Here is a 26,653-nt window from a genome sequence, read left to right as displayed (position 1 = left end):
AACTCGGAATCCAAACCACCTCTAACTATCTGGGTGAACTAAAATTGAAGAAAAACTAATTTACCAAATCAATCACAGAGAAATATCTATCTAATTTGACCAAATTTAAGAGAGTACTAGAATCAGGGATGCAAGAAACTCTTATAACTTCTATTTACTCCTTATAAGTCCAGCACCATTCTCTATCCCACTAAGGGTGGAGCCTTTCGGACTAAAAACATGGACAAGTTTCATAAAACATCTTCTCCAATAATAATATCCATTATTTACAGGGCATTGGTGTTTCTACCAAGAAAATGCCAATGTCCAAGAATGCAAATGTCTTAACCTGGTTTATCATCGAAGGCTCCATGCTTGAATTGGCAGTATCATAGACAGGTCATTCTTCATGGACACAAGTGAATCTGGACTCTCCTGATTCATTCCTCAGAGACTCATATTAGAGTCAGTGGTCCTCTTCTCACTCTCCCCAGAGACTCATTTTTAGAGTCAGTGGTCCTCTTCTTCTCTCCCCAGAGACTCATTTTAGAGTCAGTGGTCCCCTTCTCTCCCCAGAGAGACGGAGTTTGGAGGCAGATATAAAGGCTTTGAGAAACCCATCAGTGTACAGTGAACACATGCAGTTTTGTCTTGAAGTGGAACAATGGAAGACAACGTTTTTTTTAAATGTATCCCCCAGAAAATCTAGAAATCATATGTTTAAAAAAAGTGGTCAGTGATATTAATTTGTCTATTGCATAACACCATATTTCCTCATCACCGCCATCTTCCTGCCATTTGATTTCTTACAGAGCAACCAGCTCCATTCATACACTGGAAGATTGTCTACATTCCAGTTAGTGCTACGTATGTTTAGTTTGTATAAAATAAAGCTTAAATCAGGAAATACATTGAATTATATCTACTTTACCGAACTTATCATTTCAAAAGACAGCCTGATTATGTACAGGTGCAGTCATAATATACAATTCTTATTGGCATTTGCAACAAACTGATTTTGAGCACTGATTGCCTGGAACTAAAGATTATACTAACCCTCAGAATTTGTCTTACTCATTTCTAAAACGCCAGACTTTTTACTCCTTCCAACTCAACCGTTTTGTAAAATGCCAAACAAGGCAAGTGAATCTGTTACCATGTAGACTATTAAATACAAATAAATAAATGCAATTTAGCAGCACTCTTACCCAGAGCAACGTACATGTTCGTACTGGTTCCCCATGAGAATCAACCCCACAACCCTGGTGTTGCACACAGTAGGAAACAGCAACTTAAGAGTCCCACCGTGCTCTGCCCTCCATCCTGTCCCTTCTGCAAAGTCAGAGTTGTTTCACTGTCTTGTGATTATGTCCCTCTGTGTATAAACTGGTTTGTTAAAATTGCATGGGTGATGATAGCACCTTGACTAGGCATGTAATAACTGACCAATGGAAACACAGAATCCTCTCAGAGTTTGCATTTATCAAAGATGACGCATATATTTGACAATATTTTGGTATCTAATACAGTGCACAGGAACTACTAATAGCACTTGTTATACAGTGGCAAGCTACATAAAGTGTCAGAAAAGAACAACGATCCCTGTGCAAGTCTTAAGTGCATCTCAATACAATGTGATTTTACAGTGATGTCCACTAAGGATGTGGCTATCATGAACAATTAGGATAGCATGAGTTTAAAAAAAAAAAACAATTTAATTAACCAGACAGTTTCTGACAAATAATTGGAACAGCACTTACGAAATGTCTACATTGTCTGTCATTGTATTTCGTAAAGCACATCAATATCATAGCACCGTACAGTATATAGCTGAGTTTTGGTATAGCCTCAGTAGATTATCACTAGCTACTACATTATTCATTAACAACTCATTCTTCGTACCCAATTACTTTCATTTTTAAACTTCAGGATTGGGCAAAACACTTTGAAGACATACAGTACAATTGAGAAAGAGTTCCGGAAATTATAGTGCAACTTGGACCTTACATGAGCACCAAAAACCATCAGGTGTTTTTTTCTTTTTAAAATATTCAGAAACTTTTAATAATGACAAAGATCTAGGCCAAACATTTCATAGCTACAGCTGTTCATAGCTGTAGTTGATGTTTATTGTATAGCTGCACTGAACAAAAGCGATAACAAGCTCTCCCTTTTTAAAATTCACACCTTGCCAGGTAACTCACTACCAAGAGTAGGAAACAGTGGCATTTCTAGGCACACAAAGATGGTAAAAAGTTCCCGTTTTGACCATCAGGCTCAGACAAGTCACTTTAAAAGGATGTGCAACTTTTGATTTAACAGTGCAGAGGTACCATTGAAAAGAGCTAGTCCACAGAAATATTTTCCAGAGGTCCTTGGTTTTGTCAGTGTACAGTAAAGTTGCCCTTAGATGCTAAGCAACTGGCTCAGGTATACCTGGGAGATTGAGGCAGAATTATGTACAATAGACTGAACGTTAGGCACTGTTGTTTCCATGCATAAGAGCTGGTGTATCTTGCCTTTCTTTAGCTGTGCCAACGTCCATAGATAACAATGAGCCCTTTGAGAAGGTTATCAATTCATCTTCACTTCTACCAGATTTAACACATCAGTTCCCAGGCACACTTTTAAAGTCTTTCCAAATAGTTTAGAGTAAGGGGTTTTGCTTGCTTAGTAGCTTGCACATACAGTATGTCCCAGCTCCAATTCGGGAGAAAAATAGCTTGTTCAGCACAAACCCATTTTTCTACATTTCTTTGCGAAAGTAATGCTACTTCAGCTGCCAAGACTTTCCCCTGTTCTCACTCAGATCCTCTTTGGTTTTCTGGATGCAGGTAAAGATCTCCTTGAACAGGGCCTTGTACTCAGGTTGGTGGAGTTCATCCTCCTGGCCCTGGTGGAGGGAGGCTGGGCTTCGTGGGCGGACCAAGGGGGCTCCGCTGGGCTTTTGGACCTCCTTTTGGCTGTGCTGCTGGCTTGGGTCCGGCTCCCCCTGGTGGCAGCGCCGCAGCAACGCGTCATATTTGACCTGCAGGGCGCTGTACTGAGCATCAACCTCGTTGAGAAGGGAGATCCCACGCTGCTTCACCACCTCCGAATGGCGGACGCACGAACGCTCGTGGTCATGACTCTCGTATACGTCTGACCCCTCACCCTGCAGCGACCTAAGCTGCTTCTCGCTGTTGCAGTGCTTTAGGACATCACAACCTTTCACCTTGGAACGGTAGCTGACCTCCATCAGGTCTCCCTCACTCTCTCCATCCTCCCCCATCCCCCTCTCCTGGTTCAGGTGGAAGAATAGGGCATTGGGTAGCATGCCCAGGCTGACCCTTGACCTCAAAGCTTTGTTGCCGTAGTCTGCTCTCCACAGCTGACGAAGCTCCTCAGCCTCACACTCCAGCTCCACTAGTCTGTCCTGGACAGAGAGGAGAGAGAAGGCGGAAGAGAGAAAGAGACAGGTTTCAGTAATGTCACATGGACCTCTTGACTTTTCCATTTCACTACAAACGATTTGAATTTGAAGCACGCATCTGCTTCAAATAATTCTGTGTGTGTTGCTTCTCTTCCTCACCTGGCACCCCTCCATCATTCCCAGGCGCTGCTCCAGTGCCACATTCTCATTGGCTAGGTGGTCTGCATCTCGCTCTGCCCCCTCCCTCCGAGCACGTTCATTGGCCAACTGTGTCTGTAGGGAGCGGAGCGATCTCCGTAGCGACTCCTGCTCCTCCTCCCGCCACGAGACGTCAGAGGGAGACCAGGGGTCATCCGAATGGTCTCCAGAGTAGACACTTGAGTACCATGGGGTCAGAGAGAATCCAACCAATCAAACTTTAAAAAGGATGGGAAACAGCTTTTGTTCTAGTCCAGACCAGCACTTACACCTAATTAGTGTAATAAAGTCCCTGATAAGATGCCAATAAAACTAATCAGGGAGTGATCTTTAGTGAAGGCAGAGATGAGTGGCCTTACGGGTGGAAAATGATCTTAAATCAAATCAAATCCAAATCCAAATCAAATCCTGTGGGTGATAACTGTGACCAGTGCTCAGTGAGGTCAGTAGGGAGAGAGTACTATAATCTGCTTGGCATGTGTGTTTATCAGTGACCTATGAGTTTAGGCCTGGATTAAAGGAGAGGAGCCCATCCCTAACTCAATAACACAGTCTGAACTGCTATGGCATCAGAGGACAGGAATAGGGCTAGAGTACTAGCAGCAGCACTAGTCCCCTTCAACAGCTGCAGTGTACGGCAAGAGAGAGGTAAGAGAGCGAGAGAGAGAGCCAAACCGCAATGCTAGGGCAGGGCCAAGAGACTTGTTGAAACACAGTGGTATTGAATGAACGCAATCTAAAGTGGGGCTCAGGGCCTTAGGCCATCAAGAATAGAACAAACTAATGGCAACTTCAGTGGGGCAACGTCTTATCACAAAACCATTTCTACCTGCAGCATAAAAACAATTATTAATGCACAAGCTATTCAGCTGTAAATATCTCAAATGTTAATACATTCAGGTCCTTTAGCCATTTTGCCACAACTTTAGAAGTATGGCTTTTTTTATTGCGGTTTTGGAGCATTGGCTTCTTCTTTGCTGAACGGCCTTTCAGGTTATGTCAATATAGGACTCGTTTTACTGTGGATATAGATACTTTTGTACCCGTTTCCTCCAGCATCTTCATCAGGTCCTTTGCTGTTGTTCTGGGATTGATTTGCACTTTTCGCACCAAAGTATGTTCATCTCTAGGAGACAGAACGCGTCTCCTTCCTGAGCGGTATGACAGCTGCGTGGTCCCATGATGTTTATACTTGTGTACTATTGTTTGTACAGATGAACGTGGTACATTTGGAAATTCCTCCCAAGGATGAACAAGACTTGTGGAGGTCTACAATTTATTTTCTGAGGTCTTGGCTGATTTCTTTTGATTTTCCCATGATGTCAAGCAAAGAGGCACTGAGTTTGAAGGTAGGCCTTGAAATACATCCACAGGTACACCTCCAATTGACTCAAATGATGTCAATTAGCCTATCAGTTGCTTCTAATGCCATGACATCATTTTCTGGAATTTTCCAAGCTGTTTGAAGGCACAGTCAACTTGGTGTATGTAAACTTCTGACCCACTGGAATTGTGATACAGTGAATATTAAGTGAAATAATCTGTTTGTAAACAATTGTTGGAAAAATGACTTGTGTCATGCAAAGTAGATGTCCTTAACCAACTTGCCAAAACTATAGTTTGTTAACAAGAAAGGTGTGGAGTGGTTGAAAAACTAGTTTTAATGACTCCAACCTAAGTGTATGTAAACTTCTGACTTCAACTGTATATACACAACAGTATGTGGACACCCCTTTAAATGAGAGGATTTGGCTATTTCAGCCACACCCGTTGCTGACAGGTGTATAAAATCGAGCACCCAGCCATGCAATCTCCATAGACAAACATTGGCAGTAGAATGGCCCATAATGAAGAGCTCAGTGACTTTCAATATGGCAGTCATAGGTTGCTACCTTTCCAACAAGTCAGTTTGTCAAATTTCTGCCCTGCTAGGGCTGCCCAGGTCAACTGTAACTGCTGTTATTGTGAAGTGGAAATGTCTAGGAGCAACAACGGCTCAGCTGCGAAGTGGTAGGCCACACAAGCTCAAAGATTGGGAACGCAGAGTGTGTGTATTTCATGTATGAGTGTTGTGATCTCACCTGTGTGTGCGTTGCAACTCATTCAGGCAGGACACACTCTGCACCCCGAAGGGCCGCCATGATTCTGCAAGGGGTTTCCTATGGGGATTAGCAGGGGCGGTCTTCAGATCCTCTACCTGACGTTGCAGATCCTCCACCTGGGTCTGCAGAGCCTCGATCATCTCTGTGAGCCTGGAGAGAGACTGACTAATCAAGTTGCTTTTGCCCTCACACATTTAGTTCTCTCACCAACTCAAGTCATTCACCATTTCATCTGTATTCTCTGCAGAAAGACTCAGGCTGTGTCCCGATTCTCCACCCAGTCATTGATTTAGATGCATAGGATTGGTATAAGCATTGGCTGAAGGGAGTTTCCACCACTGTTAATATTAATTTGAGAAATTGTGCGAGAAGGGTGAAGAATTGGGACGCAGCCTCAGGTTTCAACCCACCCCTGGATCTTGTGCTGGGCGGTCCTGTTGTCCTGTACCAGGCGGGTGTTGCTCTGCTCCTGTTCCCTGGAGGACTGATCTAACTGCTCATACACCTTAGCATGCTGATCATTCACCTGTCTCAGGAGGTCCACCTGCTTAGTCAGGTACTGGAGGGGGGAAGGGGATGGAGGAGAGAACCAGGACTCAGTATCATCACATAACCGGCCACCTTCAAATTCGCAATTAATTTCTACTTTGAATCCAGATTACATATTGGTGTAAAGTACTTAAGTAGAAATACTTTAAAGTACTAAGTAGTAGTTTTTGGGAGTGTCTGTACTTTACCATTTCAATTTTTGACAACTCATACTCCACTACAGCCCTTGGCTGTCCGTAAAAAAAAGGTGTGCCGTCTTGTTGGCTTTAATATAAGGAACTTCATGTATAGCATTTGCTTTTATTCAATTATGACAATTTAGTACTTTTTACACCATCGTACATTTAACTATACTGAACAAAAATATAAAATGCAACATGAAACAATTTCAAAGATTTTACTGAGTTAGTTAATTTAAGGAAATCAGTCATTTGAAATGAATTAATTAGGCCCTAATCTATGGATTTCACATGACTGGGAATAAAGATATGCATCTGTTGGTCACAGACACCTTTAAAAAAAAAGGTAGGGGTGTGGATCAGAAAACCTGTCAGTATCTGGTGTGACCACCATTTTCCTCATGCAGTGCAACACATCTCCTTTGCATAGAGTTGATCAGGCTGTTACTGTGGCCTGTTGTCCCACTCCTCTTCAATGGCTGTGAGCATTTGCTGAATTTTGGTGTACACGTCGATCCAGAGGGTGACATTTCTGGTGAGTATGCAGGCCCGCCATGTTCAGCTCCAGGAATTGTGTACAGATCCTTGCACCATTTTTTACCCTTAATTTTACCAGGTAAGTTGACTGAGAACACACTCATTTACAGCAACAACCTGGGGAATAGTTGCAGGGGAGAGGAAGGGGGATGAATCAGCCAATTGTAAGCTGGGGATGATTAGGTGACATGATGCTATGAGAGCCAGACTGGGGATTTAGCCCGGACACCAGGGTTAAAACCCCTACTCTTACAATAAGTGCCATGGGATATTTTAGTGACCACAGAGTCAGGACACCAATTTAACATCCCATCCAAAAGACACCCTACACAGGGCATTGTGATATTATTTTAGACCAGAGGAATGGGTGCCTCCTACTGGCCCTCCTACACTACTTCTAACAGCATCTGATCTCCCATCCAGGGACCAACTCTGCTTAGCTTCAGACGCAAGCCAGCAGTGGGATGCAGGGTGGTATGCTGCTAGCATGGGACTGTGCAGGTGATGGCGGCGGATGAATGGCACGACAATGGGCCTCACGATCTCGTCACTGTACCTCTGTGTATTCAAATTGGCGTCGATAAAATGCAATTGTGTTCATTGTCCACAGTTTATGCCTGCCCATACCTGAACCCCACCGCCACCATGGGGCACTCTGTTCACAACGTTGACATCAGCAAACCACTCGCCCACACAGCGCCATACACGTGGTCTGCGGTTGCAACATACTACCAAATTCTCTAAAACAACGTTTGGGGCGGCTTATGGTAGAGAACTTAACATTAAATACTTTGGCAACAACTCTGGTGGACATTCCTGCAGTCAGCATGCCAACTACACACTCACTTAAAACATCTGTGGCATTGTGTTGTGTGACAAAACTGCACATTTTAGAGTGGCCTTTTATTTTACCCAGCACAAGGTGCACCTGTGTAATGATAATGCTGTTTAATATGCCACACCTGTCAGGTGGATGGATTATCTTGTCAAAGGAGAAATGCTCACTAACAGGGATGTAAACTAATTTGTGCACAAAATTAGAGAAATAAAATGGCGTTTGAGTGGTCTGAAGGAGTGTCTGTAATGGCGTTTGAGTGGTCTGAAGGAGTGTCTGTAATGGCGTTTGAGTGGTCTGAAGGAGTGTCTAATGGCGTTTGAGTGGTCTGAAGGAGTGTCTAATGGCGTTTGAGTGGTCTGAAGGAGTGTCTGTAATGGCGTTTGAGTGGTCTGAAGGAGTGTCTGTAATGGCGTTTGAGTGGTCTGAAGGAGTGTCTAATGGCGTTTGAGTGGTCTGAAGGAGTGTCTAATGGCGTTTGAGTGGTCTGAAGGAGTGTCTAATGGCGTTTGAGTGGTCTGAAGGAGTGTCTAATGGCGTTTGAGTGGTCTGAAGGAGTGTCTGTAATGGCGTTTGAGTGGTCTGAAGGAGTGTCTGTAATGGCGTTTGAGTGGTCTGAAGGAGTGTCTAATGGCGTTTGAGTGGTCTGAAGGAGTGTCTGTAATGGCGTTTGAGTGGTCTGAAGGAGTGTCTGTAATGGCGTTTGAGTGGTCTGAGTGTCTGTAGGAGCGTAACAATTCTGGCGAGAGGCTGACTCCTGAGGAATGTAGAAATGCACCAGCACAAGGTTAAGGTCAGGCTCTTATTAACACAGGTTGATTCAGACTGAAGAGCTAAATACACTAACAATGGTGCTGGGATAACATAACACTAGCTCTCCTCACACATCCTTTCTCTGCTTCTCCCTATACCCTTCGTCTTCTGTTTTTCTTTATACATCTCTCTCTTTTCCTTTGAGAACAGTTTATCTAATCAGGGTAAAACAGGGAGAATGCCATAGATAACAGTTCAATATCTATGGAGAACGCTGTGAACCTTTAGTCAGCTCATGAAGTAAGATCAGCCACAAAACACCTACTAAAAACATAAATCCTGGCAATAAAACAAATACTGCTACAGTAGATAGGAGCTGTAAATTATCTTGCCACGCAATTCACTTAGATAACTTAGTATTTTGAATTCTGCATGTTAATATCATGAAAAATAGTGGTGATGATCTATTGTGTAACATAACATTATAGGCAAGGTAACATAATTCACAGCATCAGCTTTCTCCTGTACCGTTTCTACATGCAGTCAGGTCATGAAATGGATGGCACCTTCAGAGAGATTAATTCTGTCAGTCAGCCGTTTCAGAGACGGGGGAGGATTTAGGAGTCGCACATCCAGAGCTGACCCTGCTCAGGGAAATTAAATCCAGAGCTCATCTGGAAATTAGTGACGGTTGCTGACCATACAATATAGATTCAGTATTGATACAAGAGAGAGAAAAACAAATATCACTGAATGTGATATTTAAATACAAACTCAATAATTGGCTTAATAGATTCTATAGCATGGCAAGGCTATTTAATCTAACATTATTTTGAGTCACAACAAAACAATGGCGGCAATGTTGGTTCAAAGGTATGTCCAAAAAAATTAAAGAGGACAACTGATATGGGCAGTCTATCTTTCCTAGTCAAATCAAATGTATTTATAAAGCCCTTCTTACATCAGCTGATAATATCAAAGTGCTGTACAGAAACCCAGCCTAAAACCACAAACAGCAAGCAATGCAGGTGTAGAAGCACCTGAAACTTCATTAAACAAGGTGAAAAGCATTGAGGTATGCTGTTTTCAAAGGAGTAAGAGATCCCAATCGGTGCACTACCGTTTGATAATGGTTTTGTAAACACTAATCACCTGGGGATTTCTGGTATAGAAAAAGAAAGACAACGATTGGAATATAGATTTTGTAGCCTTGTCTTGACAAAACCATTTCAGATGAAAAGTCTGCATTAGAAAATAGCCATTATATTCTGTTACCTTTGTTTCTAGAGTCCTACCCTACATGGGCCCATGGTAAACAACAGGTGCAACCGAGAGATTAAGTAATCAGTCCATCTGGGTCCAACCCTCTCATTTCAGCTTCAAAGGGAGTTAATGGTAGCCTGCCTTTTGGCAATATGGAACACTGATTTGATTAAGGAATTAAAGGAGCACAAATCTGAGGAGAGATCCTTTTGTTTTCAACATCTCTTGTTTTCAACAGGAACAGATTGTAGCCTAACGGACAGGCCTCAGGTGTGTCAACTAGTGCTTGATTAGTTAGATAATGTGTGCTTGGGAAAAAAAAACCTGCACACACTACGGGAAATGCCTATAGCTATAGTTTGGGACTGTGTGTCTGCTGACTCCTGATTGGTCAAACCCAGTTACCTCTACCCTCGTAGCTACAACCTGATTGGTTAAACCCTTACCTCTATCTCCTGTAGCTGTTCTTGATTGGTGGAGTACATCTGCTGCAGACCCTGCTCCAGCTCTCTGTTCCTGTCCAGCAGGGTCTTCCCCAGCTCAGCAGCTAGGTGCAGGTCTACATGGCAGAAAAGAGAGATCAGAGAATAGGATCGATAAATGATCACTGTGTCACCAACGAAATAATGGCTTGGGAAAAGACGCGGCCATTAGTGCGACAAGAGGCTGCAGAGGGCACCTATGGCTGTGTCTCAATGCTCAAGGTCAGGTACATGCATCTGTCTTGCAGACATGGGTTGGTGTGTCAAATACATATTACTTGTGCTGCCCATGATTTACAATAATTTGCCAACAATTGCCTACAATGGAACTGATGGAATATAGACCCCAAAAAGGGATAAATCAAACACACATCAAATATATTGGAGATATGTAGGCTATTTGACCCATGTCAGGGAATTTACAATCCGAAAGGTAAGAAATATATACATCTACCTTCATCACTCTGGCCTAATTCAAGCCTTGTGAGACTGTCTCATGTACAGGATTTGTGATGGAGTGAGTTTATGAGCATGAAAACTGAAGATGTTTCTAGAGCCATTTCCGTTTCCTTATTTCTATTCCAGCATTCATCAATAGCCAATGATAGATATTGAACAACGCAAATTCGTGGAATAAAACCTTAATATGCAGAGAAGTACATTTAAAAATGTGTAGAAAATCTAAGACAAAGGATTCATTTTTTCAAATGGTTGCCTACTAAATCCATGGCAATGGAATGATAGTCTCGGGGGTGATGGAAATTCTGCTTGAGACTACCTTGAAATATTTGTCCGAAGTCCGACAGTGTGTTCTGCCGCAGTAGGCTACCAAATGTGTCTCGTAGCATGTAGGCTACTACATTTGCTAGTGACATGACACCTGCTATATGAAAGTGGCGGTGCACCAGGCGCTCATTGTTTCAGCGCCTGCTTGAAAATAATTTTGTTTTACGCTGTGTCAAATTGTGGCCAATGCCTGGTTTATTGCTGCCGGCCACTTATACGCACAGCACAGGTCGACCCACGCTTTCCCAGTCTCGGTCATTATTATAGATATAATAATATTTACCATGTTCAAGGTCCTGCTTGTCATACCAAGGTTCATCCTCCTGGATTTCGAATTCTTCCACCTCAATCATATCTGTAAGCATATTCGGCCACAATGAATCCCCGACTGATCAATGGGCTTTCATTGGAATAGGTAGGATACTAATTTCGCAGCCAATGCAACATGCCTTTGAGATATATTGATCCACCAAATACGTTTCCCCTCATCAGCTGTCTAAAGCGTATGTCTATTCACCGGCTACAACCACAGTACGATGAAACTGCCTAAGCATCGCACTCCACACACATATCCCCCTCCAGCAGCAACGTAGTTTACCACGTCAGTAAACGCGCACTGGTCTATTCTTCTTCTCCTTCTTTGATATCATGGCGTTCGCACATTTTGTTTGTGCATGCTGCCACCTACTGTGCGGTAGTGTGTGGTCTATCACGTTACATTACATGCTAAAAAAAAAGAAAGGGGAACTATCTCTACGCCTCTATGCCACTATTTAAAAAAAATGTATAACACCATCCCATTCCACTACTTTGACCTTAATTGATCATACACCATAAGAACAGACTCTTTCGTTCAACACGCCATGTAACTATTCTTCAGCAAAGCCTTGTGCACCAGTGGAGGCTGCTGAGGGGAGCACAGCTCATAGTATTGGCTGGAATGGAGTGAATGTTATCAAACACATTGTTTTTATGTGTTTGACACCATTCCATTCATAACACTTTATTTTTGACATCATTATGAGCCGTCCTCCCCTCAGCATCTTCCACTGTCGTACACCTAAGTACTTCTCTGCAGCTGCCATCACATCTATTTTCTGTGACTTACATTACATTTATGCGGTACAATTGAAAACCAGGGCAATAAATGCTAAAAAGCCAACCTCACTGAAGCACAAATTCATATCACTCTGTATTGGCCTAGGCTTAATACTCACCTTTGACCCCTCATCCTCTACACTCTTCACTGCCTCAGCATACGACACCTTCTGTTCAACTCTGACCCTGGCAACCTTAACCTGTCTCTTTCACAATGGGCACTTCTGACATATCCTAACATGACTTCGTCAGGTAAAAACTCTTGCTTCAAAACTCAAAAGAACAGAGAGTGTCTTCTCAGTTTCACCATTGGGTCAATTTCAGTTGCTCCACCTCACCACTTAATACCACCCAAGCCATCACTCCTTTCAAAGGCGCCCTGCTTTGGAGAGCAAAGCAAGTCACAGGTCTTGTCCCAAGGCGTGTGAAACACAGAAAATCATCACTTTGAGCTACCTTCAGCAATTTAACAGTACCCAATTTATTTTGTATTCATTATGGATCCCCATTAGCTACACTCTTCCTGGGGTCTGGCAAAATTAATGCAGTTATACAACTTCAAAAACATTACAATATATTCATTACAGAATTCACAACACTCTGTGTGCCCTCAGGCCCATACTCCACTACCACATATCTGCAAGGCAAAATCCATGTGTACGTGTGTATAATGCATATGTTATCATGTGTTTGTATGCATGTGTCTGTGCCTATGTTTGTGTTACTTCTACCCAGCCTGAGACATGTGGGTCAGCCAAAAGGAAGGGATCATCTTTTGCATGACCATCGGGGTGAGGCTCGGACTCTTGAGATCTTCATCACTCTTGGTCAGGTAAAATTTCTGAGCCATGGTTTTGTATTCTTCCTCAACACACAACCTTCCCTCTGCACTCAGCTTTTCTCCTTTTTCCTCGCTGTCCATAACCACATCTACCCTGTCACAACGCTCATGCCGCGCCTTCATCCGCTGTTCCGTTCACCACCCCCATTCTGCTCCTTCATCCACTGTATTGTTTGAAGAACATGCACTGATGGCCTTTCTCCAATACCCAACTTCTGTTCCTTAGCCCAATTTACTAGTCTGGCTCTCTCTGACTTCTCCATGTTTTTAAAACGTGCTGCACCCTTGACCTTGCAATTACACAAGTTCTTGGCAACATACTGCACTGCTATTTTCTATCAGTTACTATTGCACTGCACACTTCCCTTTGCTGATAAGTTGAAATGACGTAGACATCCTAAGTGTGTGCCATTGAATGACTTGTACTATCGAGTATGAATAGTCTCGTCTTCCTTTACAGGCCTACTAAGCTATGTTCATTTTGTAGGGTCTGGGAAAACATGTGCACATAATTCGTTCATCGATGTCTACTCCAGCCAACCTTAATAGCCTACCTCTGAAAATACCTATTAAAGACAGTTATCACAGACCATAAAATACATAATAAATACACAAATTAACTATTGAAAACATTATTTCAAAAATATTTTGTATTCACAATCATTCAATACATTTGATTTGTACTTGAAACAACAAAGCTAAGCCTTGTGCATGAGAACAGGCCCAGGGGTCTCATAGGCTGCGTTTAGACAGGCAGCCCAATTCTGATCTTTTTTTCCACTAATTGTATTATTTATTTAAATCAATCACATCAGATATTTTTCAGAGCTGATCTGATTGGTCAAAAGAACAATTAGTCAATAAAATATCAGAATTGCCCATCTAAAATCAGCCATAGGGACCATTATTAAAACTGAAACATTATTGGGTATGATTGGCAGAAAACCCCTTCCACTGTAGAATGCACTACAGCATACATAGACTAGTCTAGTATCTATCTGACAGTATGAAAATGTTAGAGCCTTATCTTAGAAAACCCCTGAACATTATGAACTTTGAGCTCCACCTGTGTTGTGATGCTGCTGAGCATCACCATTCATAAACAGATGCTGCCCTCATGTTTTTTGTCCAATTTTGTGACATACAAAATTGAAAATATACATTTCACCATACATTTCAGAAAGCACAACTTATGTTGACTGACAAAAACAATGTACATTCCAAAAGCATGGCCCTATCTACTTTTAATCAGAGTGAAGTGTGAATGGATGCTTGAGAAAGATGACCAACTCCCTCTAGCGGCGAGTACAGATCTGCACCAAAATACACATGGTTTTATTTGAATGAGGATAGATAAAAAGCCGTTGACTAAACTATCCAATCTATTATATCAGTGTTAATAGCTTGCATTATTTCCAACTCTTGTCCCTAAAAGCATCTCAGGGATACATATTCCCAGACAGGTCATGTTTCTTAGATCCTTAATTTTTAAGACAACAACATTTCAGAAAAGATCCAGAATAAGTTCACAACATAGAGAGACAAAATGTTTCATTACTAACATCTATACAGAAGAAAAAAAATATACAAAGAAATAAAATAATCCCTGGACTTGAACTTGTTCAGTGTTCTTTCCTGTCATGTGCTTTCAACAGGTCTGCCCGACTGAAAGCTTTCTCACATTTCAAACATTTGTGGGGCTTCTCTCCAGTGTGAATCATCATGTGCCTTTTCCGTTTCCTAGAGTCATCAAATTTTCTTCCACAGACAGAACAAGGATATGGCTTCTCCCCTGTATGAGTTCGCATGTGTTGAGTGAGATAACAGTTTTGAGTAAAACCCTTCCCACAGACTTTACATTTGAATGGCCGCTCCCCAGTATGGTATCTCATGTGGACCTTCACTTCAGATTTTGATTTGAAACTTTTACCGCACTCCAATTCGGTGCATTTAAAAGGCCTCTCCTGAGTGTGAATCAGGTCATGCCTTGTCAATGAGGACATGTTCAGAAACAGCTTACCGCAGTATGTGCACGGGAAACGCACCCCAGCATGATGTCTCGCCACATGGACTTGTAACGTCCTTTGTAATGCGTAAGATTTGTCACACTGGGAGCAGGAGAAGTGTTTATCTTCAGGTTTTCTGTGAACACACAGCATGTGCATTTTCAGTTTTGCATTGCTGATAAATCCCTTTCCACACTCCCAGCAAAGGCATCGTTTCTCTCCTGTATGTATTCTCTCGTGTTCGACAAGAACCGCTGATAAGTTAAACTTCCGTGGACAGTGGGAGCACTGGTATGGGAGATCTCCGGTGTGAGTCCTCTCGTGTCTGATGAGAGCTGCTAAATCAGTGTAGCTTTTATCACAGGAGGTGCAGAGGAATGGCCCACTGAATTTATGGGCATCCAGATAGTGTTTCTTAAGGGGCTTGACCCCATTGAAGCTGTTTTCACACATGGTGCATTTCAAAGGCTTGTGCGACAGCTTGTGCCTGTCTAGCTTTACTGGGTCTGCAAACATCCTACTGCACTCAGTGCAGTGGAGGGGGCTGTGGGTGAGTGCATGCACCTGGGCCTGGGCCTCTTCAGGATCAGCTCGCAGCACCTTGCACACAGTCTTTACAATGTGCTTCCTCATATCATAAATGTTCTTGAACGTCTGCCCACAATGAGGACACTTGTGAGGGCGCAGATCTGAGTGGGACCTCATGTGAACTTTCATGCTGTAAGATTTTGGCAAACGTTTTTTGCAAATGCAGCACACTTTTGACTGTTTGTGTTTTTCGGTCTTGCTAGGTTCGCCAGATGGGTCGTAAGATGGGTCCTGGGGAGTACTGGTGGAGGATGAGTCACTGTCCTCGGGTGTTGCCTCAAGAGTAACACCACTGGACTGCCCCGTGTCTCCTCCCTCAGGTTTCTGGATTGTGTCCTTCTCATCACTAGCTGGAGATCTGCTACGCCTTTTCTTGGAGTCTTTTTCACATTTTAGTCTCGGTTTCTCCAAGCTTTGTGGGTCCTTGTAACTCATATCACACATATTCGACCTGCCTTTGAGCTGCTTGGATGTTTCACCCTTAGGTTCTGACACAACTACTTTACACACATTTTGCCGATGTCTCCTCAGATCAAAATGGTACAGGAAGCGTTTCTTACACTGGAAACACTGAAATGGGCGCTCACCTGTGTGGATTTTCTGGTGTCGCTTCATGTCAGCACCTCGACTGAAAGTCTTCCCACAAATTGGGCATTTTTTGAATGCATTTTCTTCTGAAAGTTCTGTTTTGGTTTGTTGCCGTTCTCGTGCTAGCAATGTCTTCATCTTACGCCCCCTGTTTTGTCTAACTGGTCTAGATGGTAATATCAGGTTAGTAGTATCAATTCTTTGTAACTCCACTGAAGGCTTGTGAAGCATTGAGGATATGATCTTATCAGATACGTCTATGCTTTTCATTTGTTCTCCATGACTTCCACTGTCTTTATGAGTCTTTATTTGGAGCTTTCTGACACTTGAATCTTCATAAGGATGTGCCACCCCATCTTCCCCGATAACCATCACTGTTCTGTACCTCGGGTTCACTTCTTCAACAATACCTTCCGTCTCATCTTGTACTTGTCCAATCCCCAGAACATTCTCTTCTTCATTACAGTCATGAACCTCCATGTCCTCATGTTCCACAGGGTCCGTAAACTCTATAGATTGTTTGTTGTTTTTCTCACATTCCACCCTCTTCTCGCTTTTTATTATATCCATACTTGTCCCAGGTTCCATCTCTGTGTACTCTGTCAGTGTTGCAGAGTCCACCTCCAACTCTTTGGTAAATGTATCCATGAAGACATTCAAGGATAATGTCTGTGTTTCTGACTCTGTCTGTTCAGTTGCAATCACCACCCTTTCTACTGGAGGGAGACAGAGAGCTGAAAGAATGCAGTCCCCATCAGAAGAAGACAGAGTATCTAGAAAGGGAAGCGAGAAATTAAAGACAATGGTTAAAAAGTGAATAAATGTCAACGTCCCCTACAGAAGATTGGCCAATATCTACAAGCGTCCTATGATAGATGTCTACCATGGTTGTCCAGCTGGCTGAGGTCTCTGTGGTACTGAAACAGGGTTTTCAGCTGCTGAGGGTGAGACACAGACTGAACACATTCCTCCAGAACAGAGGGGACATCGCTGAGCAGGGACGCAGCCTGACACAGAGGGAAAATGGATACGATTTAGAGGTGATTCAAAATATACTCTATGAATGAACCTTTGTGAATAGTGATCCTTCACTGAATTGACGAAGGTACTCTTCTAATTTCAGTACCTGTTGAAAGTTTGATACTGGAAGTAGCTTCTCAAGTCTTGAAAGAAACTGACACATGAGTTTCTCTATTGCTGCATCATACTTGGGACCAAATTCCACAGGAAAAACATCCTGAGAATAAGAAATTAGTATAAAATAAATCATATCTGATATAAGGACATTTGGCACCTGCAACTCACATGGACACATACAGCTGTAATCAGAATACATTTACATTACATTTAAATAAAAGGAGGCCTTAAAAAAAAGGTCAACATTGTTTATAAATAAGAAAGATTGCAAGTGTGCACTTCTGGGTAGTAGTATACCTACACAGCTATTCCAAAGCCACACTGACCTGGAAGAAGTGTTCCATCTCATTTGGGTCGTTCAGCAAGTTTTGAATCAGCCCCAGAAAGTTAGATTCAGATAAATCTTCATCATCAGTCTGCAAGAAAGAAAACACCTTTGTTATAATGATCATTATCAAATCAGTTGTGTGGGGACTGACTGACTGGTTGATGTAAACCTTTGCTGAGTCTCTGACCTTAAGAGCTCACCTGTGTCCCCCAGAGAGGTGTGAGGGTCTGTATCCTGTCCAGGTGTGGCTGAATGGTCTGGAGGTCTGTGATCGGCTTCGAGCGACACAACTCCAGGACCAGCTGAAAGAAGAGCAAACATGTCAGGAGACTTATGAGACCATAAACATGACTAATTATGATCATATCTCCACCCTTAATGATGAGCACTAGCTCCACCCCTCTCTCACCCGTGCTCGAAGACCCAGAATAAGTTGGGCCCTCTGTCGGATGTTCAGAAGCTCTGGAACCATCTCTGTGACCATGGTAACAAACTCCTCCAGCATCCCATAATCCATCACGTGTCTCTGCTGGATCGTTTGCCAGATGGCTGCTGAGACCAGGCGCAGTGGCGGGACCACGAGGCGCAAAGAGGGGAGAGGAAGAGGGGGACCTGAAACAGAGAATTTGACATAGGTTGTTCACAAATCAAGCACCCATTATTGCACGGCACATCAAACTTTAGCGTGTGGAACTACTATGTGTGTCATTGTCAAGAATGTTGTGTGAGTGAAAAGACCTTGTCCATCCAGAAACAACCCTTAACCCTTCCCTTGGAATCACAGTGTTCCTTTTGATTAGCTTTGGGGAGTTGATCAAAGCGTGGATATAAAATAATGGGGACAGGTTGTAGGGTTGTTTCTGGAAGGGCCTAGAGAATCAGTGAAACGACTGCAAAGCAGCAAATAAATTAGCTTGTTAGCTAGCAAGCTAAAACGTCAAGGAAGTTTAATTATTCTACTGCATTATTCAATAAAAGGCCGGGCATGAAATCAGAGAGGTTTAGAAATGCTGCACAACTTCAATAATTCCAAATAAAAGACCCGCAAAACATATTATAGACGTTCTGGAACGAGTCCAGTTCCCGCACAAAACAGTAGGAAGTTAGCCATACTTAGCTAGCTAAGTATGGCTAACTATGCCCTAGCTCTAGTATCGTATACATAGCTAACTATACATGTTACCTTTCCCCCCAGACATTTGTTTTTGCATGTCTCTTCACTGCAGTCACACGAGACACACGAAAATGCCAATCGTTATTGCCAACGTGTGCCACCCAATGACTGCATATAAGAAGGCGTCACCAACGAGGAAGAGGCGAAGCGAGAGGGTTTACGCCGCCCAAAATCAGTCCACGAAAATAAAGGCCAGGAAGTGAGGCACTTTGTATGGAGGTCAAAGTGGATAACAGAACATGTAATTGCTAATTTGCTACGTCAGGCTTATTTGGTTGAATAGACGTTTCGTAATGGTTAGATTGTTAGCAATGCACGCGGCATTTCTGCAACTTTGATAACAATTACTTTATATCGGAGTAGTGTATGCGCTTCACACGCGTATCTGCATTCTCATTGGCTAGAATGGTCCCGCCTGATCTCGCCTCCTCCCACCTGCCGTCCATTTTTGAGGATATGCAGTTCCACTGTTGGAGTGGTCACTTGATAATCTTGTCAATATATGAAATAATCTTCGGTGCCACTGTGTGTGAGTACTGCGGGGACCTATTTAAATGTAACACACGAGGTACCGGTAAACGTGTAAACGGGCTTGTTTGACATTGCAGGCGACTGACTGATCTACAAACCATCATAAATAACAACTTTTATTATTTTTAGATCAATCAGTCACCATTTACCCACAATGCATCATGGATTTCCAACACGACCAGTTATAACTAAAGCGTCTCTGTGGCATAACCAGTTGGGTACAATCATTCCAAACACTTAAAAGACACACCCTCAAATTAAATCGACACTTCTGATGACGTTTCATAACGTCTGACGAGTATACACTTGCAGGGCGAGGGGGGAAGGATTTTTTAAAATTACATTTTTATTTTATTTATTAATGATTATTATTTATTTATTTTGGGGGGTGGGGGGTCCACAGGACTCTTCCTCTTTCTTATTGGACAACATACTTCCAACACGCTTAGAACATGTTTCATGTAAAAACAGGAACATTTAAACAAAGCAAGGGAACGTCAGGGAGAACCGTTGATAAACCAGGACTAAGGTATTACCCTAGGAGAACCAACTGTGGAGGAGGGAGGCACAGAAACACACAACTCACTATGGGGCGGGTCGCACTTTGCTTCCTACACAATCATGAAATGCTGTTTAATTAAAACAAGATTTTAGTGTGTTCATCTTGCCTGCAGACACTTTGTTGATATGACCACTGCAGATCTGCATCATATTATTCAGCTTGACTTTGTGCTAAAAATCTATACGGACAGTAGATAGTATACTTATAAAATCACTGCTAAAAAAAATTCCACTGTTAACAATACGCCTTGGAGGGGGACCACGAACACTGGGGCAGGCTGGGGGGAAGGGTTGGGGACGGAGGTTAGGGGTCAGCAGTGTTGCTACTCAGACTAGCTTCCTCCTTCTCCACCCCCTCCATCTGGTTGGACTTGGCGCCTCCGTTCTCAGAGTGGTTCTCCTCAGCGGCCCTTCTTAGTTTTCTTCTCCTCCTTGTCGTTCACAGCCTTCTCTTTCTTTGCTGGTTTCTCCTTCTTGGCCTTGGGTTCAGTCTTGGCTGGGGCTGGTTTTGCTGATAACCGGGCGGATCTCCTCGGGGGCTCCTCCTTGGCGTCCCCAGCAGCTCCTTGCTTTCTCTTGGGCATGTTGGATTCTTGGCGATTCTCTTTCAGATGGAACTATAAAGTGTTTAGCTAGCTAGCTGTTGTGAGTTGGGTGCATGTGAAGCCAAGTGTCTGCTGTTGCCTGGTCCGTCAGAACAAATGATTTTTAAATGGACAGCCTATGCCCGGAAATTTGTCAGTCGTTCATCCCGCGATGTTTGTGTTTTCAGCCATCGGTAGCTTGTGGGTGTTTATATGTGCTACAGTAAATAATGATTGTATGTCTACTTATATTAACTATTTAATTATTAAAATACGCCTATTGTATGATAGCTAGCAAATTAATTAGCTAACTAACGTAGGCCTGTAGGCCATCATTTTTTAATAAGAATTTGTTCTTAACTGACTTGAAAAAATGAAGGAAAATGTTTGATTTCTACAATTTCCAAAAGCTAACCAAACAAAACCATAATTACTTTTATGAGTCGTGTTTTTGCCGTCATGTGCACATGTAGCACAATTTCTAACCTTTTTACATGAGTTTTTACTTACATTTGTTTGTTGACATATCCATATTGACATTGAGGTTTTAAGTTGACTGACTTTTCTTAGCAGATGTTTCAGGCCCCGAGGTGAACATCATTTACAATAAAATTTTGAGATTGTACACTCACAATATAAATAAATAAAATAAAAGATTGTACACTCACAAACTCGAGGGCTGAGGGGCTTCCCTTGTTTGGCTAATCGTTTGGACCGACATCCAAGATGGGGAAGAAGATTCCCCAAAGGGCATAAGGTTTTTATTTTAATTTTACCAGGCAAGTCAGTTAAGAACACATTCTTATTTTCAATGACAGCCTGGGAACAGCGGGTTAACTGCCTGTTCAGGGGCAGAATGACAGATTTGTACCTTGTCAGCTCAGGGGTTTGAACTCGCAAGCTTCCAGTTAGTAGTCCAACGCTCTAACCACTAGGCTACGCTGCCGCCCCAAGGTGAGGATATGTGGACGAGGGTGGGTCTTTAATGAGTTTGAAACGCAGCCTTGGTGTTGTCGTTGAAATAGTTGCTCAATAATATTTCTCAGATACCGGAACTTGTGAATTCAAATAGACTTTATTACAATGTAACAAGCTGAGCTGGTCCATGGATAACTTGACTTTCCAGCAACGGCACACACTCTTTATACAGTTTTCATCCTTAAGTCACACAGATAGTCACTCCTCTTCATGTTAATTATTCATCCCCTTGGGTATTTAGCCACCATTATCTTTTTTGCCTTATCACTTATTTTTGCTTGGTTTACATTTATTGGCACAGACCTTAGGGCATAGATTCTACTGGTGGCGTAACCATAACGATGATACAAAAATAAACAAACATGCACACTCCTAATGTAGGTGCATGTCTAATGGTGATTTTAGTAATATACAACCCTATGCTCCTAATGCACGTCTAATGAACCTTACGGTACTAGGTAATGGCTTCCCTTAGCCTAACAACCTATTGATTAATTGTTTCCCTTAGCCTAATGACCCAGACACATATGGCTTCCCTTAACCTAATGACCTATTGATTAATGGCTTCAGAGTCCACATCTAATGGCCCAGACACATATGGCTTGTATTGATTCTGCTTACTACTCTAAGATGTATAATGTGCACATACTGGAAAATTCCCCCAAAATCCCTCCTTTGGGACTTACTGTGTCCCAAATCATAAAATTTGTTCCAGTACAAGTGAGAAGGGAAGCACCTTATATGTTGCTTACTTTCTCATTCATACTGGGGAGGCAGGACCAAACATCTCCTTTCACATATAGCTAGAAAGAAGTAAAAGAGGGCCTCCCGGGTGGTGCAGTGGTCTAAGGCACTGCATTGCAGTGTTAGGTGTGCCACCAGAGACTCCGGGTTCGAGCCCAGGCTCTGTTGCAGGCAGCCGCAACCGGGAGGTCCATGGGGCAACGCACAATTGGCCTAGCATCCAGAGGGCCGGTAGGGATATCCTTGTCTCATTGTGCACTAGTGACTCCTGTGGTGGGCTGGGCACAGTGCATGCTGGCCATGTGCACATTGGTGTGTCTGGATGCGTGGTTGGGTTGGGAAAAATAATAAAGACAATAAATTAGAACCTTATAAATCCTTATAACATCAATATGCCACCTAAACACATGGCCCTCCCTCACAGACACCTCTCTAACAATTGTTTCATGGCTTTTTTGGGAGTTGTAGCAATGAGACAAAAACCTCTTATCACAAAAAATAGGGTAGGTGAATTTCTTTTTTAAAAGAAGTAAAAGATCAATTGTCAATTGTCCTTTAACATAGTGTGAAAGCATGTGCATTTCTTTGCCTTGCCCGAGATCATCTCAGTTATGTAGAATACAAGAAAAATAATAAAGACAATAAACTAGAACCTTATAAATCCTTACAACATCAATATGCCACCTAAACACATGGCCCTCCCTCACAGACACCTCTCTAACAATTGTTTTGTCATAAGTGAAAAACCTGTTAGATGATTAAGGGCATGGTCTGTGGACACTTGTAACCGGAACACCATCTATGTTACATATTAATATGTCTCGGGGGAACACATATTCAGAAGGTCTAGCATCATTTATCCTTTAGCAACTGTTATATTGAGTACATGGTTATATACTTATACACTGTGTACATGATTATATTATTTCATGCTATGTGAATCCATTAAACACCTTACTTATCCCAACATAAGGGGCAGTCACCCATTTGACACATAGCACAGAAAATTGGGTTCGCATGATGAAAATGTCCAAGTCTCTGATCATCTAGTTTACACTATTTGCACAACCCTCTTTTTGGGCATGGTTTGTGTACACGAGGAGGTAAATCATCACCACCATAGTCCGGGACTGGGTATAGGTCAGGAAGATCCCTGTCCAGTCCATTTCCCAGCAACCTTTGTTGATCCTGATAGTCATGGCAAGCCCATCCCCCTCCTGGTCTTACTCCATATAGATATTCTGGATTTCCAAAAGGACAGTCCAATGGTCCTCCTTTAGCATTGCATGGTCTATCCGTATATTGTCCAGGAGCATCAGGCACAGGATTCACTAAAACAGGTGGGTCATAAACACCCATTCCCACAGCCATTTGTTTTAATGCAGTTTGTACCAGGAGAGACTTTATCAATGGTAAGACACAACAAAAAACTATTCCATGACCACCAGTGCAACACCTATCATGATAGCAATTTTTGTAAGCATTCCTCCCCATTTTCCCCAAGTTAAATCCAACCAGTTTCAAGTGTGGATATCAAATCCAGCATTGTCCTTTGCTTCTTGCCGTTATCCTTTTAGTGTGGTCATAGCTTCCGTAAATGATCCATCTGGGCCGTGTTGTTGGGAATGAAGGTGCAACATTCTTCTCCGAATGTTAAGCAAACTCCACCTTTCTCTGCTAAGAGCCCATTCAAAGCCTGCCTGTTCTGCCATGTCCTTTTGCTAGTGGCCTGTACTTGTTCTCCCGAAGCTGTCAATGCAGAGTCGGTATAGTTAATGAATCTTTGTTGGTTATAGTAAATGTAATTTATCCATTCTAGGTTTTTGTTTGGTGATATAGAAAGAAATATTGATTCAAATCCTGACTTAACCTCATCTCTCGCTTTGTATTCTTTGGGGATTCCTCTAGGTTGTCCTATTGCATCTGAATAGACATTGGGGACTTATATTCTCACCTTACTCTGTTTTGTAGTTTGTTGCTTAGTATTACTAGGATTTCTTTCAGTAACATTTATCTGTTGAATCAACCTAACTCTTGCACAAAGGCTTGTCCATCCTTTTGGTAATGTTTCCCTTAATCTTTTCCCTCCACATATCCAGAAGAAATCTGCCACTACCACAGTCTGTTCTTCATATGGTGCAATTTATGGTAGTGCTAGAGTTTGCTTTTGACAACTATCGTGAGTAATTACTTTTCCCACCCAACTTCCAGTTGCTTGATACGTAGCCCTTTTTGGTGTGTCTGCATTCCAATTGGTGTCATTAGTTAAGTGCCGTGTGGTCTCACATGTGCCTCTAAACTACCCCATCACATGTGCCTCTAAACTACCCCAACTACCCCATGTTAAAACATTCATACGGTTGGTTATGATCTATTCTATATTTATATGGGGTCTCTAACTTCTGTGCTTCCACCCGTATATACATTTTTTTATTAAAGTCAGTACAAGCCCTGTAATCATAAGGATTAGGTCCCACCATTCATTATTTCAGTGGAAAGGGCACACACAATAAGCAATTTGTCAGTCTAAATTTGGATGCTGTATATTGAGCCCATTCATACCATTCATTTTTTGCTACTTTCTTCAAAGATGTGTCCTTGTATAGTTCTGGGGTTGAATCATCAATTGGGGTTACAGTCTCCTTTTCTTGACTTAAACTACTGGGATTGGTTAGAAGGTTCCAAATGTTTTGGAGGAACCCAACTGATTCTGATGTTTCTGGCTTTTTTGTAATGGTAGTGGACGGTAGCTGGGTTGATACTGCTGTTGTTTTTCCTGCAGTCGTTACTGCTGTTGTTTTTTCTGCAGTCGTTACTGCTGTTGTTTTTTCTGCAGTCGTTACTGCTGTTGTTTTTTCTGCAGTCGTTACTGCTGTTGTTTTTTCTGCAGTCGTTACTGCTGTTGTTTTTTCTGCAGTCGTTACTGCTGTTGTTTTTTTTTTCTGTTGTTTTTTCTGCAGTCGTTACTGCTGTTGTTTTTTCTGCAGTCGTTACTGCTGTTGTTTTTTCTGCAGTCGTTACTGCTGTTGTTTTTCTGCAGTCGTTAGTGCTGTTGTTTTTGTTTCAGTTGTATCCCTTCAGACCATTTAGAGCTAACTATTTCTATTATATATTCTTCACCTTCATTTTGGTCATGCTTTTCCATGGTAATCAGCCAATTAGCTTCTCCTTTGTTTATTCTTAAGTTGCATCCTTTTAAGTCCCAGATGGCTTCTCCCCTCATCTGATGATGGGACCATAAACAGAGTCGTATTTCTGGTAGAGGTCTAGTTCTCTAATTGAGAGGGACCTCTGAACTTCTACTTTCATTAATGTTTGGGATGGAATGGGGATGCTGATCCTATTTATTTCTAAATAAGATTTCGTAGAAACTTGTTTTCTTACCCTACTTTTGGCATACTTTATGGTTGTAGGTGGGTTTGTTACCATGTTTCCTAGGTTTGCTGCTGATTGCTGTCAAGGCTTTTTCACCACTCTTCAGTTGTTTTGGTTTCCAATGTCTGTCAGGGCGACCATGTGAGGGCAGAGAAGTCGATGGTAGGGAAGTCTCCTTCCCATTCTCCTGTCGTTGTTTCCCCGTTTCCTTGGACAGCGCCTCCGTCAGGGGTATCTGCCAGAGTAGATAGGTCATCAGGAGCGACAGGCATGTCCCTCCTCCCCATCCCTGGACTCTCTGGATCTTCAGGTGAGTGAATCTGTTGACTATTGGGGGTTGCACCTTAGACCTCTTCTCCTTCTGTTTCCCCCAGGCTCATGGCTGGTTTATTAGCATCCTCTCCTTCCGTTCCCTCCGGACTCCTGCCTGGAGTATCAGCATCCTCTCCTTCCGTTCCCTCCGGACTCCTGCCTGAGGTATCAGCATCCTCTCCTTCTGTTCCCTCTGGGCTCAATGGTCGCTCAATCACCCTCGGAGCTTTGGTGCAGTGGTTTAGATGGCACCACGTGGTGCTTCCTTCCACCTGAATGGCTGTTTGTGTAGCTCGGACCACCTCGTAGGGACCCTCTCGCCTTGGCTCGTTGCACTTCCTCTGGAACACTCGGAGGTAGATCCGATCTCCTGGTATGATCCTGGTTCAGGTTCTTGCCCTTTTTCCTGGAGATAGATAACTTTGTGTATGGCAGCTAGTTGTTTACATTTACATTTAAGTCATTTACAGCTCTTATGGGACAAAAAATTGGTGCATTCACCTTATTCCAGTGGGACAGTCCTTAACAATAGTGCATCTAAAACTTAGGGGGGTGGGGCAAGGGATTCTAACCCCTAGGTATTCCTTAAAAAGAGGTGTGATTGACTCCGCTGTCCTGGCGTCGTGAGGGAGTTTGTTCCACCATTCATGACTGGGCTGAGCGGGAGCTTACTTCCTCAGTGGTAGGGAGGCGAGCAGGCCAGAGGTGGGGCATACAGTGGGGCAAAAAAGTA

At 42.7% G+C, this 26,653-nt stretch overlaps 2 protein-coding genes and 1 pseudogene across 3 annotated transcripts; all 3 read right to left on the bottom strand.

The window, feature by feature from the left end:
* Positions 1–1,441: 1,441 nt before the first annotated feature.
* Positions 1,442–11,698, bottom strand: LOC124039298 (cerebellar degeneration-related protein 2-like). The gene is made up of 6 exons (XM_046355237.1): positions 11,359–11,698; positions 10,254–10,366; positions 6,102–6,250; positions 5,671–5,841; positions 3,551–3,767; positions 1,442–3,394 (listed from the first exon to the last, which is right to left on the bottom strand). Exons 1-6 carry the CDS (start codon positions 11,438–11,440, stop codon positions 2,750–2,752), a joined length of 1,377 nt encoding a protein of 458 aa, XP_046211193.1. The 5' UTR covers positions 11,441–11,698; the 3' UTR covers positions 1,442–2,749.
* A 948-nt stretch (positions 11,699–12,646) lies between these two features.
* Positions 12,647–18,997, bottom strand: LOC124040142 (zinc finger protein 420-like). 2 transcript variants are annotated; one of them, XM_046357029.1, is made up of 7 exons: positions 18,845–18,997; positions 18,071–18,273; positions 17,862–17,963; positions 17,660–17,749; positions 17,323–17,433; positions 17,080–17,203; positions 12,647–16,969 (listed from the first exon to the last, which is right to left on the bottom strand). In XM_046357029.1, the coding sequence occupies exons 1-7, from the start codon at positions 18,870–18,872 to the stop codon at positions 14,637–14,639; spliced, it is 2,991 nt and encodes a 996-aa protein (XP_046212985.1). In that variant the 5' UTR covers positions 18,873–18,997; the 3' UTR covers positions 12,647–14,636. The 2 variants fall into 2 exon arrangements, with proteins under 2 accessions (XP_046212985.1, XP_046212986.1); XM_046357030.1 differs by lacking the exons at positions 18,071–18,273; positions 18,845–18,997 and having other exon boundaries at positions 17,849–17,963.
* Positions 18,998–19,801: 804 nt separating this feature from the next.
* Positions 19,802–20,618, bottom strand: LOC124040141 (annotated as a pseudogene).
* Positions 20,619–26,653: the final 6,035 nt, after the last annotated feature.

The sequence above is a fragment of the Oncorhynchus gorbuscha genome, linkage group LG07 (genome assembly GCF_021184085.1).
Source record: "Oncorhynchus gorbuscha isolate QuinsamMale2020 ecotype Even-year linkage group LG07, OgorEven_v1.0, whole genome shotgun sequence".
In the NCBI taxonomy this organism is placed as follows: domain Eukaryota; kingdom Metazoa; phylum Chordata; class Actinopteri; order Salmoniformes; family Salmonidae; genus Oncorhynchus; species Oncorhynchus gorbuscha.
This window is presented reverse-complemented; position numbering and strand designations above follow the sequence as displayed.